The sequence below is a fragment of the Panthera leo genome, chromosome A3 (genome assembly GCF_018350215.1).
Source record: "Panthera leo isolate Ple1 chromosome A3, P.leo_Ple1_pat1.1, whole genome shotgun sequence".
Classification (NCBI taxonomy): Eukaryota; Metazoa; Chordata; class Mammalia; order Carnivora; family Felidae; genus Panthera; species Panthera leo.
Genome location: NC_056681.1, coordinates 23,935,689 through 23,954,020, shown reverse-complemented (window position 1 = coordinate 23,954,020; position 18,332 = coordinate 23,935,689). Strand labels below are relative to the sequence as shown.

Genomic DNA, 18,332 nt, shown 5'->3' with positions numbered 1-18,332 from the left:
CTGTGCCAGGCAGAATAGGCTTTGGACTAGTGGTCAGAAGCCCTTGGTTCTGTATGGTTTAGCCATCATTTCTGTGTGATCTTGAGCAAGTAGTTCTCCCTTGTGGGGATTCAGTTTTCATATCTGAAAAATTAGAGAATGAGGCTGCCTCTCAGCGTAAGGAAAATATTAACAGATTCATGCAGAGTTACTGTAAAAAAAAAAAGTTGGAAAACAGAATTCCACATGCATCAGCTGCAGAATTTTCTTCCAGAAACAATCATAAAGCAGAGTAAAACTGTAGGACAACACTCCAAATGGCATTTAACTATTTTCCAACTGAATAATAACCAGAATAATGCTAATAAGAAAATGCCCAAAATATATTGATAATAGGGAGGGGAGTTCTATTTTTAATTTTTTGAGGAAACTTCACACTGTTTTCCAGAGCAAGCAATAGCACTGCTAGGAATTTATCCAAGGGATACAAGAGTGCTGATGCCTAGGAGCACATGTACCCCAATATTTATAGCAGCACTTTCAACAATAGCCAAATTATGAAAAGAGCCTAAATGTCCATCAACTGATGAATCGGTAAAGAAGATGTGGTTTATATATACAATGGAATACTACTTGGCAATGAGAAAGAATGAAATCATGCCATTTGCAGCAACATGGATGGAACTCAGGGTATTATGCTAAGTGAACTAAGTCAGAGAAAGACAGATATCATATGTTTCCACTCATATGTGGATCTTGAGAAACTTAACAGAAAACCATGGGGGAGGGGAGGGGGAAAAAAGAGTTACAGAGAGAGAGGGAGGCAAACCATAAGAGACTCTTAAAAGCTGAGAATAAACTGAGGGTTGATGGGGGGGTGGGAGGGAGAGGAAAGTAGGTGATGGGCATTGAGGAGTGCACTTGTTGGGATGAGCACTGGGTGTTGTATGGAAACCAATCTGACAATAAATTATATTAAAAAATATATTGATAATAGAAATCACTTATAGAGCAATTTACTATGTTTCAGGCACTGTTCTTAGTACTTTACATGTGTCAACACCAATAATCATCACCACAACCCTCTGAGACAGTATTATTATCACCATTTACAGATTTTAAAAAATAAAAGCACAGATTTTGAAAACTGGAGAGAGATTTAGTAACAACCACCTCACACTGAATAAGTGGTAGAGGCAAGATTTGGACCCAGTCTATCCTACATTGATGAAATTAATCACAAAGGCATAGATAAAAGGCCAATACAGAATAGAAAAGTAGAGATTTGATTGACTTCTACAATGCCCTTCTGCCTTAGCTTCATATGATTCTACATTCAACATTCCTTTCCTTTTTGTTGGAAAGTGAGAGTAAAAGAGTTCAACTCCCCGAAGCTGGAAGTCAAGACACTTTAGTTCTCTTTTGACCCAGTTCTCTTGACTACTTTTAGCAAGAAAGTCTCTGGGAATTCCTTTTCTATTTTAGTATATGTGCTGCCAAAGCAAGCACTGAGAATTCCTTTTCTAGCATCTGGGGCCATGTGGTTCAAGCAGATTCTCCCAACTCCCAGCGAAAAGCTTGTGCACTATGTACTTTGGGTCTGCCAAGAGATAACTAGTTTTATTCCTGGGAAACTTTCCATCTGTTGCTTTGTAGAAATGTTTGGATTTCCACTGTCTCCAGCATGTCCATGCATTTAGAACACTGATTCCTCAGTCAGAGCCCTAGGAACATGTTTTACAATGCTCGTGTTCCGAGTGAACTCAGACCCGTGGCTAAATTTGCCTAGAGAAACCTAACCATCCTGGGTGTATTTAGGCAAAAGTACAGAGTCAAGAAGTGACCACAGGTGGTGTCATAGTTCGGTCAGTCCCAGGCCCTGGGCCAGATTACAATCTTTGAGATCTCAAGCCTTGAAACTGGTCTCCATCCTTGATGTGCAATTCAAAACAATAATAATTCTATACTATAAAATAAATGGAAGCAATAGGTAAAAAGTGGGAGTGGTGCAAGTGTCCACTGATGCACAAATGGATAAACAACACGTGATATAAATACAATGGAATATTATTCACCGTTTAAAAGGAAGGAAGTTCTATGTGCAACGACATGGATGAACCTTGAGGACATTATGCTAAGTTAAATAAGCCAACCACAAAAGAAAAATATTGCAAGATACCACCTATATGAGGCATCTAGAGTAATCAAATTCATAGAGACAGAAAGTAGAAGGGTAGTTTCCAGGGACTTGGGATGAGGGAAATGGATTATTGTTCAATAGGTATAGAATTTTAGTTCTGCAAGATGAAGAGTTCTGGAGATGGATGGTGGTAATGGTTGCACAACGTGACTATACTTAACGCCACTGAACTGTGCACTTAAAATGGTTAAATAGTAGATTTTATGTTATATGTATTTTGCCACAATTTTTTAATTAAAACAATGGAAAAAATAAATGGATATGGTCTAATACGTTTCTGGCTTTTCCATGGTCTACTTCACTGCTCTTTGGAAATATCCATTTCTTTCAAAGAAAATATGTCCGTATGGGGGTGGGGGTACCTCCTCCGCTGATGTCCAAACCAGATACTTCTCTCTGCCTATTTGGTGATACAGAATTAGCCAGATACCACCCCAGCTTGAGGGAGGGAAGAATATAGATATCCTGCAGGGATCCCCCTTCGGCCAATCTGCCCTGTAGGCCCCAAATTCTGCTGCTGGAGAAAAAGAAAAAGTCTAATCCAATGAAAATCCTTTCAGCATTTATTGACATTGTATTTATTTGTTTGTTTGTTTGTTTGTTTGTTTGTTTGTTTTGAGAGAGACAGAGACAGTGCAAGTGAAGGGGGAGCAGAGAGAGAGGGAGAGAGAATCCCGAGCAGGCTCCGTATTGCCAGCATAGAGCCCAACTAGGGGCTCAAACCCATGACCTGAGCTGAAACCAAGAGTCGGATGCTTAACCAACTCAGCCACCCAAGTGCCCCCAGCAAACATTTACTGACGTTATAATAATAACAGCAACTATTAAATTAAACTTACCAGTGTTAAGAAAAACCATCTGAAACGTGTTACTAAAATAAAAAGATGATTATGTGACCTTTTAATGTCATAATAAAGTCTTGAATGTCAAGTCTATTTAAGAGTCATCTTCAATGCTACATTATTTACACAATCGGTTAGAGCATAGACAGTTTATAGTTCTGTAAAGTAATAAAGCATGATGATTTCCTTTTTGTCTGGAGAAAAGACAATCCCAAAGATTATGGTTTTATTACCCTGTAAGACATTAATCCATTTTGTACATAATTTATCAATCTCATTTTTTCAACATTTTTTTCTTTTTCGTTGACTATAAAAGCTTCAGTTTTTATATTCTATTTTGAACTGGCTTTGTCATCCTGCTAGTCCCTTTAATAACGAGCTAAATGAAACTTTGACCCATGCTCCCTGTCTATTTGTACGAGAATGATGTTTTTTGCATGTTGAGAATTATCCTTGACACTAAATATAAGATCTGGGGTTAAGCAATTCACAGACCCATGAAACCCCTTTGAGAGAAATTTCTATTCTATCCCCATTTTCCAGATGAGAAATCTGAGGTACAAAAAAGATTAGATAATTTTTAAGGGCCAATTCTTTTGTGAGTCACAGTTTTCTCCTTCCCTGGATGTCCTATTTATTTGTTCATTCATCCAATAAATATCTATTGAGCACTTACTGTGTGCCAAGTACTCTGCTAGCCTGGTGATACAAAAATGCTAAAATACATTCCCTGCCATCTTATAGCTTTTGGTGTGTGGGGCAGATGTTTAAGCAGACAATTATCATGGAAAGAATTAAGGGCTATGACGAGGCCAAAGAAAGGGCTATAGTAGAACAGAAAGAATATTCAACTCAAACTGTGGGTATGAAGTCAGGGAAAGCTTCCTAGAGTAGGTGGCACCTACTCTGATAGGTGGTAGGGAGACCAAAGAAAGAGGTGAGAATCACCTCAAGATAAAGTCTCAATTCCTTAGATTAGAGGACAAACTCTTCATCAGACTCCTGCCTACCTCTTCATGTCACATCTCCCTCCCTACCACTGTTCTGTTTTGGCCATCCTTAAGTACTGCTAATGTCTCGAGCATGTTGTATTACTTCTCCTTTAATATTATATTATTTTGCACTTTCTTCTCCCTCTATATGAAACACCTTTTCCCCACACCTTCTGCCCTATCCCCACTCCCACCGCTCACTTGTTCTGCAGGACCAGCTTGGGTATCACTTCCTCTAAGAAAAGTCTTCTCTGACCCCAGACTAAATCAGAGGACTCTACTCTCATAACTTAGATGACGCCCATACTTCTCAGCCCCAGTCTCCACCTCCCTGGCCCTCTTAGTACTTATCCTATTGTATTATCATTATTTATTTATACGTCTCTCTCCCCTACTCGATTGTCTCTTCCTAAGTGGAGATCTTGTCTATTTCAGGTCCTAGCACACTGTAAGTGCTCAATAAATGCCCACTGAATAAAAGAATGAAGCAGCATGTGAACCACGTTAGAGGAAATAAAGGAAGAAGAGAAGATGGCTCACAAAAACTTTTAGAAATAACTTGTCAGGGGCTGCTCGGTGGCTCAGCCGGTTAAACATGTGACTCTCGACATCAGCTCAGGTCATGATCTTGCAGTTGTGAGATCGAGCCCTGTGTCAGGCTCTGCGCTGACAGCATGGAGCCTGGTTGGGATTCTGTCTCTCTCCTTCTCTCACTCTCTCTCTCTCTCTCTCTCTCTCTCTGCCCCATCCCCTGCTCATATTCTCTCTCTCTCTTTCTCAAAATAAATATTAAAAAATAAACATTAAAAAAAGAAGAAATAACTTGTGAGCAGCTCAGAGTACCCGGAGCACAGAGAGTAGTGGCAACAGCTACAGACTGAGCTAACAGAAATAATATGTGCCTAGAGCTGTATTAAGTAATTCACTTATACTAGTTCATTTCCTTCTCACGACAACTATCATTCTTCCTATTTTAATGATGGTCTCAGAGAGGCCAAACGGCGTGTCTTCAATCTAACAGCTAGCAAGTGGCAGAACTGAGATGTGAACTCAGGCAACTTTACCTGAGCCCACGTTCTCATCCTATGTCACACTCTATATGTCTGCTCTGGGTCCTAGAAGGAGGGGGTGGGCTGAGAAAAGAGCACAAAGATGCTCTCCAGGAGTTTAGAGTCCAGGAGAGAAGACAAGGGATAGAATGTGACAATGTAACTACAATGGGAGGTAAAGTTCTTTCGGTTTTGTAAGAAAAGTAAGAAAGAGGTCATTTCTAGCATCTGAGAAGGCTTTCAGAAGGAGGCGGTGTCAGGGCTTTGAAGGAGTGGGGAGGATTTGGAGAAGTCCAGAGACAAATAGCCCAAGAGTAAAATATACGTAGACTGGATAATACTTTACAAGAAGTTGTTTCATCTCAGTAACGCAAGGTTAGTTTAACACTAGAAACTTAATTAATGCACTTGCCACATTAACAAGTTAAAGATGGAAACTTGTACGATCATTTCATTAGATTATGAAAAACTCAAAACATTTATGCTAAAAACTCAGTAAACTAGGGGCACCTGGGTGGCTCAGTCAGTTAAGTGTCCAACTTCAGCTCAGGTCATGATCCCACTGTTTGTGAGTTCAAGCCCTCTGTGCTGACAACTGGGAGCCTGGAGCCTGCTTCATATTCTGTGTCTCCCTCTCTTTGCCCTTGCCCTACTCACACTCTGTCTCTCTCTGTCAAAAATAAATAAAAACATTTAAAAAATTAAAAACTCAGTAAGCTAGAAATAAAAGGAATTTTAATCCAATAAAGGGTATCTATTAAAAAATACAGCAAACATCATATTTATTGATAAAAAGGTGAAAGCTTTATTTTTTATTTTTATTTTTTTAATGTTTATTTAAAAATTTTTTTAAGTTTATTTATTTTGCGAGAGAGAGAGAGAGAGAGAGAGGCAGAGATAGAATCCCAGAGCCTGATGCGGGTCTTGAACCTATGAATAGTGAGACATGACCTGAACTGAGATCAAGAGTCGGACCAACTGAGCCACCCAGGAGCCCCTAAAGAATGTTTATTTATTTATTTATTTTGAGAGAGAGAGAGAGAGAGAAGGAGAGAGAGCATCCCCACAAATGAAGGAGGGACACACACACACACACAGAATATCCCAAGCAAGCTCCGTGCTGTCAGTGCAGAGCCAGACACGGACCTGAGCTGAAATCAAGGGTTGGATGCTTAACTGACTGAGCCACCCAGGTGCCCCAAAGACTTTCCTTTTTAAACCAGGAAAACTACAAGAATACTTTTTAAAAACCATTTCTATTCACACTGTACTAGAGGTTTCAGCCAGTATGTTTTCTTAAGAAAAATAAACTATAAAAATTAGAAAGGAAGAAATAAAAGTCACTATCAACTGAAATGAATATAGATATAGAAAATTCAGAAGAATTTAAATTTAATTATTGGAATAAATAAAAGAGTTTTTTAAGGTTTCTAGATATAAAATCAGTGCAACAAAATTATATTTCTATACCAGCAAAAAGCTGTGAGAACATGACATTTCTTTTAAATGCCATTTCAATAACAGTTTAAAATATGAGAGGCCCAGGGGAAAAACTCTATCAAAGGGTGAGTGGGATGTTAGAGATAAACTTATAAAACTCTGAGGGGGGCACCAAAGGAGATATAAATAAATGAAGAGATACACTCTATCATGCATTGGATGAGTCAGTATTGGGAAGATGTCTATTCTCCCCCAAATCATTAACACATTGAATGTGATACCAACCAAAATCCTACCAACCTGATAAAGTGATTCTAAAATTTATTATAGAAGTTCAAATATAGCCAAGGCATTCTTGAGGACCAAAGCGGGAAGACTTGATTTGCAAGATATGAAAAGGTATTATTATAAAACCATACTAATTAAGATAACAAGGCATTGGGACAGGGAGTAAAAAATAGGCTATTGAAACAGAATAAACACATTTACTGTAAGTCAGAGATAACACTGCAGATCAGTGAGGAAGGGCAGAGTTCTAATAAGTGGTCCTGGGAAAATTGGACATCCACATAAAAGAAACTAAGTTTGACTTGTGCTTCACACCATACACCTAAAGGTAAAAGACAAAACTATAAAGCTTTTGAAGATAAACTGGAGAACGTTTTTATGATCCCAGGGCAGGGATGGATTTCTTAAACAAGGCACAAGAAGCATGAACTAATGGAAAAGATTTATAAAGTTAAGTATCTTAAAATTAGGAACTTCTGTTTATCTAAAAACATGATAAAGAAAGAGCAAAGATAATATTTGTGTGCTCTGTGTTCAGGAAACCAGGAAGAGCAGACTTGGCAGAGACTGGAATACATGGAAAGATAAGGCTGGAAACATAGGCAGGAGCTGAGCCAGGACTACCAGGCTCCTACCACTTGCTGGGCAGGCAAGGGCTGGAATCAGTCTGACTTTATGGGGCTTCTCTTTATCTTCCCTACGTTGGGGCGTGTTGGTGTCTAAAGGGGAAAGCTGTGAGTAAGATTCATATCTGTTCCTTGCCTCCCCTTCAGGATTATACTTAATGTCAACCCTCCATTTTTCCTGCTGCAGGGTCATTTCTGTTTGCTGGCCCCCTGAAGCCAAGCCTCTTTCTTATCTCTCCCACCTACTGGATACACGCTGTGTTCTGGCACTTTATACGAGTTATCTCATTTATCCTCATAGGACAGTCTAATCATTAAGAAAGCATGTTCTGAAACTGAGGGTTGATGGGGGGTGGGAGGGAGGGCAGGGTGGGTGATGGGTATTGAGGAGGGCACCTTTTGGGATGAGCACTGGGTGTTGTATGGAAACCAATTTGACAGTAAATTTCATATATTAAAAAAAAAAAAAAAGTACAAAAAAAAAAAAAAAAAAGAAAACATGTTCTGGGCCAGTCTGTTCACTGTGCTCTGCCTCTGTGTCCTCTTCTATAAAATAAGAATAATGGCTGTTTCTTTATACTTTTCATAGGGCACCAGTGAGAATAAAACACATGCACTCTGCTAACTTAATACAGTGCCCAGCACATGTGACTACTCCACATCCTAAGCAGGAGGTGATCTCTGAAGGGACCACACTCGTTATCTGAGTTGGTTTGGTTGGTTAAACTGTGCCTGCCTTCAGTAGCTAACAGGGGAGGGAGAGGCCCGGGCTTCTGAAGTCCAGCTGGGCACACCGCCAGTCCTGGCTCAGCCCAGCCTCTCCTCGCCCACTGGGGCTGCGCCAGCACTGGCCCCCACTCAGCTTCCTGTCTCCCTTATCTTCCCCTGGCATGTGCTCTCTGGAGTGGGAAATGCTACCACCAGCTTCCTTCACATCCCTCTGCTCAATAGGACCTTCATTCTTTAAAAATTTCTTTAATGTTGATTTATTTTTGAGAGAGAGAGAGAGAGAGAGAGAGAGAGCAAGCAGGGGAGGGGCAGAGAGAGAGGGAGACACAGAATCCGAAGCAGCTCAGAGCCTGACTTGGGGCTCAGACTCACAGACTACAAGATCATGACCTGAGCTGAAGTCAGACTACGTCACTCAGGTGCCCCAGGACCGTCATTCTTTAGGTCTCTGCTGGCCCGATGCCCACTCTGTGATTTTCTGCCCCTTGCCCACCTAGGCCAGATGCAGTGTAAGCTCTGGTTCCAGCCACCACATGCCTTGTCTTCCCCATCCCAACCCTGAGTTTAGAAGGGGAAAAGGGGATGCCCCTCAAGCTGCCCCCACTCACCAGCTTCCCTATCCCCAATACTCTCTTCATGCTCCCTATAACCAAACCCATACCCCTCATTTTTTAGTTCAAATCCCTGCTCAGCACTTCCATGGTATGTGATCTTGGGCACATTACTTAGCCTTTCTGGGCTTGAGTTATCTCATCTGCAACATGGACATTGTCTTCCCCAGAGAAAATGGTAAAGGCCTAGCACACAGCATGAATTTGGGGCATGTCTTGTATTATATATAACATAAATACTCAAGAGTGTTAGAACTATGTGTTCAAAAATGTATTGATGGAGAGTGATCCCCCAAAGCTTTTGAGATACTATGTGGTGATTAAATTCACAAATTTTGGCGTCAGGGAGGCATGGGTTCAACTTACAGTTTTTGCTGTGGGCCCTTAGGTAAGTCACTTATCCTCTCAGAGCCTCAGTTTATTAGTAAAATGGTGATGTTAATGAAACCCCCCTAGAAGGGCTGGCATATGGATAAAGTGAGATTATTTATGTAAAGAGCTTAACACTGCCCCTGGCTCACTATAAATGTTAGCTATAATAATAATTGTTGTCTCTGCTATTGAATTTTCAGCCCACTGGTGTGTGAGGAGGATGCTTGGGAAGCAGCTGTTGCTGTGTCAGCTCTCTCTCTCTCTGACAGATCTTAGCTTGGTGAGAAAGACCTCTCTGTGATTAGCCCTGTGGAAGATGGTGGGGACCACTTTAACCCCTGTGAGGCAGGCCCTACCTGTGGAGATCAAAGACTGACAGCTCTCAATTCCAAATTGGTTCAATCATATACTTTACTACCCTCCAGCCCAAGGCACCCTGCAAGCCCTCAAGGGAGTAAAAAAAAGGCAAAGCAAAAATATGCACAAACATACTAGGAATCAGATAAAGCAAAGTAAAACCAAAATGAAGTGCCATTTTACACCCAACCATCTGACCGTGCCAAGGGTTGGCAAGGATATGGAGCGAGGGAACTCTCAGGCGCTGTTGGGAATGTAAATTGGCCCAAACATTTTGTAAAAACAGTTTGGCAATTTTTAGTAAAATTGAAGATGCCTATACCTATGACTCAGCCGTTCCATTCCCATGTTTGCACCTACGAAAACTCTCCCACGTCTGCACAAGAAAACATGTACAAGAAAGTCATACCAGCACTTTGTAACAGCAGAAAACTGGAAAAGAAAAAAAAAAAAAGCTTGAACAGGAGAATGGATAAATAAATTGTGGTATATTCATAAGATGGCATATTATAAAGCAGGGGAAATTAATGGACCTACACATAACAAGGTGAATGAATCTTATCAGTGTGTTAGGGGAAAAAAGTAAGTTGCAGAGGAATAGATGCACTTCCATACTCTTTATAGAAAGCTTGGAGCACCTGGGTGGCTCAGCAGGTTGAGTTTCCAACTCTTGATTTCAGCTCAGGTCATGATCTCACAGTTGAGCCTTGAGTGGGATTCCATGCTGGGCGTAGAGCTCGCTTAAGATTCTCTCTCTCCCTCTCCCTCTGCCCCTCCCCGCCTCTCAAAAAAATACTACCTATACATAGCTCAAAATATGCAAACCGCCAATACATATCCCTTAGGGATAAGTGCATATGTAGTTATATCTTCAGAAATGAGGAAATGAAAAATAGCAAATTCTGATTAGTGGTTACTTTGGTGATGGGGCAGGGGGAGAAAGACACAACCAGGGAGGAGAAAGGCACAAACAGGGTCTTCAATTATATTGGTAATATTTTATTTCTTACATTGGGTAGTGAGGACAAGTATGTTTGTAATGAAATTCTTCAGGCATGAAAAAATTCTTCAAATGTGGAATACTTCATAATAAGTTTTTATAAAGCCAAGACAGTACAACTGGCAGTGATTTAAGACCTTCCACTCTTCCTAAGTCCCAGTCCAGGAAAACAAGGCTCCCATTCTCCTTCTGACTAGACCATCTTGATGAGCTGGAAAACTGCTGGGTTATTTCTAAGCTAATCTACAACAATTGAGAGGTGAGCATATATTCAGTTCAGAGAACGCGAGCCTGGTAGATGTCTGGGGTTTGCCCTGATTCCACTAGGACATCAACTTTCCCTCCAAGGAATAGTATATAAAATAAAGAAGCTAACACTGCCACTTTAGCCCTTTATCTGATCCCATTTCCCAGAGGTAACCTCTATTGACAGCCGCCTTCTGGCATTCTTCCTATATATATACAAATATACATATACACACATAATTTTTTTAAATATGAAAATGGAATTATATGTATTACTTGGATAGAAGTAAAAATTTTAACTAAAATTCAATGGAATTATACTGTATGTATTGTTCCACATTTCCCTTTCTCACTTATTAATATCTCATGTCAGTACATCCACTCATATGATCTGCCACCCTCTTCTACCATAATCTATTACTTAAACTTTAAAAAAAAATTTTTTTTTGTTTTATTTTAGAGAGAGAGAGAGCATGAGCAGGGGAGAGGGGCAGAGGGAGAGAGAGAAAGAGAGAGAGAGAATCTCAAGCAGGCTCCATGCTCAACACAGAGCCCAATGTGGGGCTGGATTCCACGACCCTGAGATCATGACCTGAGCAGAAATCAAGAGTCAGACACTCAACCAACTGAGCCACCCAGGTGCCCTTTAAACTTTTATTTTTAATTCAACAGAAGATATATGATCACATTTTAGGTGCAAAATTTCCAAACATTACAGATTGATAAAACCCATCACAAAATAGACTGAAAAGGCCTTTCACAAGATTGCCAGCCATTACACACACACACAAACACACACACACCACATACACATGCATACACACATACATTCATATACACACACACACACGTGCATACACACACACATACACACACACACAAACACACCCCTACACAAAAACACACATATGCTTTTAACCTTAGGCTCCTCCCTGATAATTAAACAATGGAGATAAGTCACTGCTATATTTGATATACATCCTTCTGGATTCATTTATTCCCATAAAAAAAAATAGGCTGCTTAGATGTCATCTGTGTGGCTGACACAGAAATGGTTCTAAACTGTCCCTAATATTCTGCAACTTACTCTTGGAGATTTGTGCATATCGTAACTATCTTATTCAGTTATCTGTTAGCTAACATTTATTATTTATTATATTATTTATTATGTGCACCATTCCAGGCACAGTAGCAAACAAGATGGACAGCCTCTTGGGGGACATTCAGACAATAAACATGTAAATGAATAAGTAATATAATTTCAGGTAGTGCTAAGTAATATGAAAACAGGGGATTAGGCAGGGGAGGGTTTTTTTTAACTACCACATAGTATTCCACAGTTTGGATTACCATAGTTTGGGGGAGTGACTTCCAAATTTTTCTACTTGCTTCTTACAGTAAGAAATACATTTTATTTATTTTTTTTATTAAAAAAATTGTTAATGTTTTTAAAATTTATTTTTGAGAGAGAGAGAGAGAGAGAGAGAGTATGAGCAGGGGAGGGGCAGAGAGAGCTGGAGACACAGAATCTGAAGCAGGCTCCAGGCTCTGAGCTGTCAGCACAGAGCCCAAGTCGGGGCTCGAACTCACAGACTGGGAGATCATGACGTGAGCTAAAATCGGACACTTACCTGGCTGAGCCACACAGGTGCCCCAAGAAATACATTTTAAACTGCTATTCAAAACCCATCACAGAAACATACTACACAAAACTGAAAGATACACATATACAACTAAACAAATATTTCATAAAATAATGTCTACCCTGACCCAGGAGGATGCACTGAAAATTTTTATTTTGTTCTATTTCATAAAAATAATAACAAAAACAACAAGAAAAAAAAAAAAAAAACTCTGCTAATCATGACTGCTAAATTGTTTTCATTATCCACTAGTAAACTGTGACCTCAGTTTGAAAAATATTGCTTTAAATGACCAATCCTTTAATGAGATTAGACTGTTCATAAATCTCTCTGGTTAGGAACAGCTGCAGTGAGCCGTTTTATACTCATTTTGTAACCATGTGTTTCTGAGAGCAAGATTCCTGATTGTGTAATTACTATTTACTTAAAATTCTGATAAAATGTAGCCAGTGCATTGGAAAATCAAATTCTAACCCCCAATCTGTTACCGTGATATACAAACTTCTGTTGGGCAAGTCCCTGTACCTCTGTGGGCCTCAATTTCCCCACCAGTAACCTGCTGATCTCTACACCCCAGAGTCTGCTCTAAATTGAAAGCAGAGCCCCACCCCCTGACTCAGCGAGGGCAGAACTTCTCTCTGATCCCAACTCCCCCTGTTTCCGCTCCCTGTTTGGAAGAGGCCCAGGGAAAAGGGAAAAGGCAGGTCTGGGCCAGAGGGCCCAATGCAGGGCGGGGCAGGGGAAGGGCAAGAGGGAGGCCAGCCCCCTAGTAGGAAATGAGACAGGGTAGGAATAACACTTAATAAGCCTGAGGCTCTCATCCTCCTCCTATCCCCTGGCCACCTTCCAGCCTCCTCTGTGCAGTCTCCTCTCCTTCCAGACAGTCCTTACTTCTTTTCCCCCTAGGCTGCAGCCAGCTTGAGCCCTCTGCCTGCCAGAGCCAGGAAGGAGCCCAGGTGGGGTAAGAACCTCAGCCCCAGGATGTTGACAACATTGCTGCCACTGCTGTGTCTACTGCTCCTGCCCGGCTGGGCCTTTTGTAGCCATGAAGCCTCAGATGGTGAGTCAGGGGCACATTTGCCCCAGGATGGTTCTGGAGACTCTCAGCCTATCTGGGTACATGGGAGAAACCAGAGGAGACCTTATCCCACAGCGTCTGTGCCTGCAGCGAGCCAGATCTCTCCGTAGGGTAGGCAGGGTGCTGGGGACTGATTTGTGTCCCAAAGCCAAGGTGAGGAAGTACAGTCTGTCCCCAGGGAAGGGGGAGATGGAGGAGGCAGGGGGTGGAGAGTGAGGGATGGGAGGGGGGAGGGGGTGTGAAACAGAACTGGAAAAATGGAAAGGGATGGGTAGAAAGGGTAAGGGAATTAGCCCCCGGGAGAGGGGGTGAATCTGGAGGGGGAGAGCTGAGGGTGATCGTGGTTGGGGGTAAGACCAAGGAAGACAGGAAGACGTGAGAGATGGAAGGAATGGGAAGCCACTGGAGAGACTGGGACTGAGATAAGTGAGGCAGAAGAGGAGACTGGAGAAGGTGTAAGATGGATGGAAGCTTGGGGGAAAGTCGGGGGAAGAAGCAGCTGTGGTCATTGGGAAAACTCAGGGGGTCAGGCTGCCTGAAGTGGCTGTTTAAGCAGAGAAGGGTGTTATTGCCCTGCATGGTGACCACACAGGTGCCTCTTCTCCCCTTTCCCACAGTCTCTGTAGCCTCGGTCTCTCTCTGAGGGAGCAAATCACCAGTATTCAAGGAGCACTCACTATGGTTAATACGTGCACTGACACATCTGACTCCCGTAATATCTCTACAAGGCAGGCAATATGATTATCTCTCTTTTACAGGGGAGGAGACTGGGCACAGGGCAGTTAGGAACCTTATCTAGGGCTATCCACACAGATATACCTATTCACACCTACAGACACAGAGCACAGCTTTTCAAATGCAAAGGTGGACAAGACACATCCATGCACAGGAATTTACAACCCCAGACTCATTCCCCCCTCACACATTCTCTGGGCATCAACCCTGTGCCAGGGCCTTAATAGGTGTAGGAGACAGAGATAACCAGACATGATTCTATAGCCTAAGGGAGCCCAGTAGAGTCTGTGTGTTTGGAGACAGTTACGTGGAATCTGGATCATTGAAACAGACCTGCTGTGTCCGGGAGGGTAAAGAGGAGAGGCATCAGGAAAACTTCTCCAAGAGAGCAACAGAGCTGAGTCTTGAAGCATGAATAGAAGTTTGCCTAGAGGCAGAGATACCCCAACATGCTATTCATGTCAGCCAAAAGGCAGCATGAGAAACTCCAAGTAGTTTACTATATATAAGTACTAGAAGAGGTTAAATAAGGCAGTTGGGGCCTGGTCTCTGGCAGCCTTGAATGCCAAGCTAAAGACTTTGGACTTCATTCTGTGGACAGATATCCTATGGGGAGGCAGTATGGCTGGATGGTTAAAAGTGCTGGAATCACACCGCCTGCACTCAAATCTTAGTTCTGCTACACCATTTTAGGCTGTGTCTCTTATGGACTGAGATTAATCACAGTAGCTACTGCATTTAGCTAATGGGAGGAAGGCGCAAATAAGATAATAATATGTGTAAGGTACAGTGCTTGGGTCATAGTAACAATAATAGCCATTATTATTGTTGTTATTATTATTATTAATGATTTTGAAGGGGAGTGTGTCACTGGAGGATTTTAAGCAGGAGAGAATAATCTTATTTCTGGGTCAGAGAGAGGTCAGATTAGAAGGAGTGAAACTGAAAAATGAGGGGACGGGGAAGAGGAATGGCATTACCACCCGAGTCCAGATGAGAACCAATGAGGCCTAAAGTAGGGCAGTGGCAGGGAACAGGAGATGGAATAGGATTTTACTGGAAGCCAGGATTTGTTGACCAACTGGAAGTGGGGGTAGTTACAGGGTGAGAGGCAGAAAGATGGGAGTGGCTCTTCCACTGACTGGATTACCCTGAGGCAAGTGGCTTCTGCTCTTTCCAGCCTCAGTTTCCTTATCTGTAAAACGAAGTTAATAATCCCTCTCCTGCCCTCCTGACAGGGTTATGGGAGGGAGAGTGGGAGAACACTTTGTAGTTTATGAACGGCCGAGAAGGTGGGCGGCCGGCCTTTAGGTAGGGGGTTATTACCTCCAGCTACACGCCAAGCCCTGCCACGCCGCCGGCCAAGGCCTGACGCGCTGACACTGCCCGGCAGGCCTTCGGAACCTCCACATGCTCCAGATCTCCTACTTTCGCGACCCCTATCAAGTGTGGCACCGGGGCAACGCGTCGCTGGGGGGGCTAACGACGCACGTGCTGGAAGGCCTAGGCAGCAACGTCACGATCCGCCAGTTGCAGCCCTTGCAGGAGCCTGAGAGCTGGATGCACACAGAAGACAGCCTGAAGACCTATCTGCACCAGTTCAACAGCTTGGTACTGCTGGTACACCATGAGCGGCGCTTGACCTGTGCGTGGTGCGCGCGCCCCTACGCGCGGCGGCGGCGGTGGCGCGTCCAGGCGGGAGGCGCGGCCTGTGGGCGGGATTTGATGGGGTGGGCCTGTGGGGGGAACGGGGCGGAGCCGCATGGAGGGATGGCGTTCTTGGAGGGGTCTTGTGGGTGGCTTGGTCTTGTGTGAGCCGGCTGCTCTGAGCAGCCCAGTGGTACCAGGGCACCTGCCTTTGCTGATTGCTGGTTGGGAGCTTGAGCCTGAAGAGGACTGGGTGTCCTAGTTGCGGGCCCTCCGTCAGGCCCTCTTTTTGCTGGCATGACCTCGGGGCTGACCCTGTTGGGATGCCCTGTCCTTGATCCACCCGAAACCCCGAAAGTTCATGTTCCCCCGGTGGACATTCTCCCACAGCTGGCATCCTCTCCATACAGCCCTCTCACCCTCCCTCATCCACAGTTCCTCTGATCATTCGCTGCTTCCTGGGCTGTGAGCTGCCTCCTGAGGGCTCTACAGCACGTGTCTTCTTCGAAGTGTCTGTGAATGGGAGCTCCTTTGTGCATTTCCAGCCAGAGACAGCTTTATGGGTGGCAGGGCCGCAGGCACCCTCCAGGGTGGTCACCTACACCCTGCAGCAGCTCAACGCCTACAATCGTACTCGGTACGAACTGCGAGAATTCCTGCAGGACACCTGTGTGCAGTATGTGAAAGAACACATCACTGTGAACAACTCAAAAGGTATGATGGGATCGGGGATGGGCCTGTGTGCTGTTGGGTGGGTTCCAGGCAAATGGGGAGACCTGAAGGATGCATACCTTGAGCAACGGAAGGCTCAGGGCTGGGGGGTTGGGACAGACTATACACAGCTTATGTCACTTGGTGAAGTAGCCCCCTTCCTTTGGGGTAGAAATCCCTTAGTGTTTGATTTAAACCATGGACTTCTTGGAGGTATGTTCTTCAGGCTAATTCTGTGCATGTTCTGCAGGGAGCCAAACAGGCCGCTCCTACACCTCGCTGGTCCTGGGTGTCCTGGTGGGCAGTTTCATCATTGCTGGTGTGGCTGTAGGCATCTTCCTGTACACAGGTGGACGGCGGTGTTGATTGCTCTCCAGACCCCTCTGAAAAAGGGCTGGACTGATGGGGGCTGATGAGGGAAGATCTCAGCTCACTGCAAAACCACACAGATTCCCCATCTGGGACATTATATCCCAGAAGGTTTGGAGTGGCAGCTCCTTTCTTCTCCCTGATCTGCCCACCAAGAGTTTGGGGGAGGGAAAGGGAAGGAGGAAGCTAAGTAGACAGAGTTCTTGGTTTGCTAAGCACCTAAGAACTTGCATGCTTTCCTAAATTGGTCTGAGAAGTGAATGCTTATCTATCTTTGTGGAAAACAGATGATGGAGTTGGGTGGGGGTAGAGGGTGTCTATGGCATGTCCTCCAAAGACAGAATCACCCAAGGCATTCAAAACACCTAACAAATACAAGAAATCCATCAACCAGAATAAACACCACTCGATGCTCCCAGGCACATCAGATTTGGGAAAGGATGCTGATATAGTAGAGGTAGAAAGAAATAATCAGAGAAATGGTGGGAGTATAAACTAAAATATGGGAGCAAAGAGCTATTAGTTAATTAATAATATTATTAATAAATTCCTTACTTATGTAGATGGCATTATTTTTTCCTCTACAAAACTTCTGGAAAAGTAGACTATATCTTTTGTCTTTATTTTATTTTGAGAGAGAGAGACAGAGTGTGAGCAGGGGAGGGGACAGAGAGAGAGGGAGACACAGAATCTGAAGCAGGCTCCAGGCTCTGAGCTGTCAGCACAGATCCCGATGTGGGGCTTGAACCCACGGACTGTGAGATCATGACCCGAACTGAAGTCGGACGCTTAACCGACTGAGCCACCCAGGGATCCCGTAGACTATACCTTTTGCTTCTACTCCCTCCTTTCCCACTCCTAAATCACTGCAGTCTGACTTCCCTATAAACTGCTCTAAGACCATCAATGACCTCTAATTGTGAAATCTCCATTCCACATGATATCTGCAACATTTTCCTTTGTGGACTAGAATTCTCTTTTTACCATAACCCCTGAGATTCCATACTTCTAATTTTTAGAAACTGTTCTGGCCACTCAGTCAATCCCTTTGCCTTTGTCATCTTACTCAACTCACCTTGAAATCATGGCTTTTTTAGACTTCCATGTTTTGGTTTTTTGGTCCCATTTAAACTGTACCCTTTGTGGATGTATTCATATGTCATCTATCTGTGTGGTCTTTTCCATGGGGAAACAATATAATCTTGTCTTTGGAAGCAGGTGTTTTGCCATCAAACAGATTTGAGTTTTACTTCTTTAAGCCAGGCATTTAACTCCTTGAAGTCTCAGTTTCTTCATAAAGAAAGGTATAATAAAATGTACAAAAAGGGTATAATAAAAATAACACCTACCTCATAGAGGCATTATGAGTATTATATAAATATATATATGTACACCCAATAAATATAGCACTTACTGCT

The 18,332-nt window shown here is 43.1% G+C and overlaps 2 protein-coding genes across 2 annotated transcripts in view; one reads left to right on the top strand and one right to left on the bottom strand.

Moving 5' to 3' along the window:
- The window catches only part of LOC122215621 (ER degradation-enhancing alpha-mannosidase-like protein 2), a 128,030-nt gene that overhangs the window by 35,362 nt on the left and 74,336 nt on the right, over positions 1-18,332 (bottom strand). The window lies entirely within an intron of this gene.
- PROCR (protein C receptor) lies at positions 13,161-17,569 on the top strand. Its single transcript, XM_042931140.1, has 4 exons — positions 13,161-13,434; positions 15,581-15,832; positions 16,270-16,548; positions 16,796-17,569. Exons 1-4 carry the CDS (start codon positions 13,356-13,358, stop codon positions 16,909-16,911), a joined length of 726 nt encoding a protein of 241 aa, XP_042787074.1. The 5' UTR covers positions 13,161-13,355; the 3' UTR covers positions 16,912-17,569.

What these genes read in the sequence shown, in the direction of transcription:
- PROCR (XM_042931140.1), top strand. Translation starts at nt 13,356, where the DNA reads ATGTTGACAACATTGCTGCCACTGCTGTGTCTACTGCTCCTGCCCGGC. An exon ending in TAGCCATGAAGCCTCAGATG is followed by an intron (nt 13,435 to 15,580) that starts GTGAGTCAGGGG and finishes ACTGCCCGGCAG; the next exon opens with GCCTTCGGAACCTCCACATG. An exon ending in CCATGAGCGGCGCTTGACCT is followed by an intron (nt 15,833 to 16,269) that starts GTGCGTGGTGCG and finishes CCTCATCCACAG; the next exon opens with TTCCTCTGATCATTCGCTGC.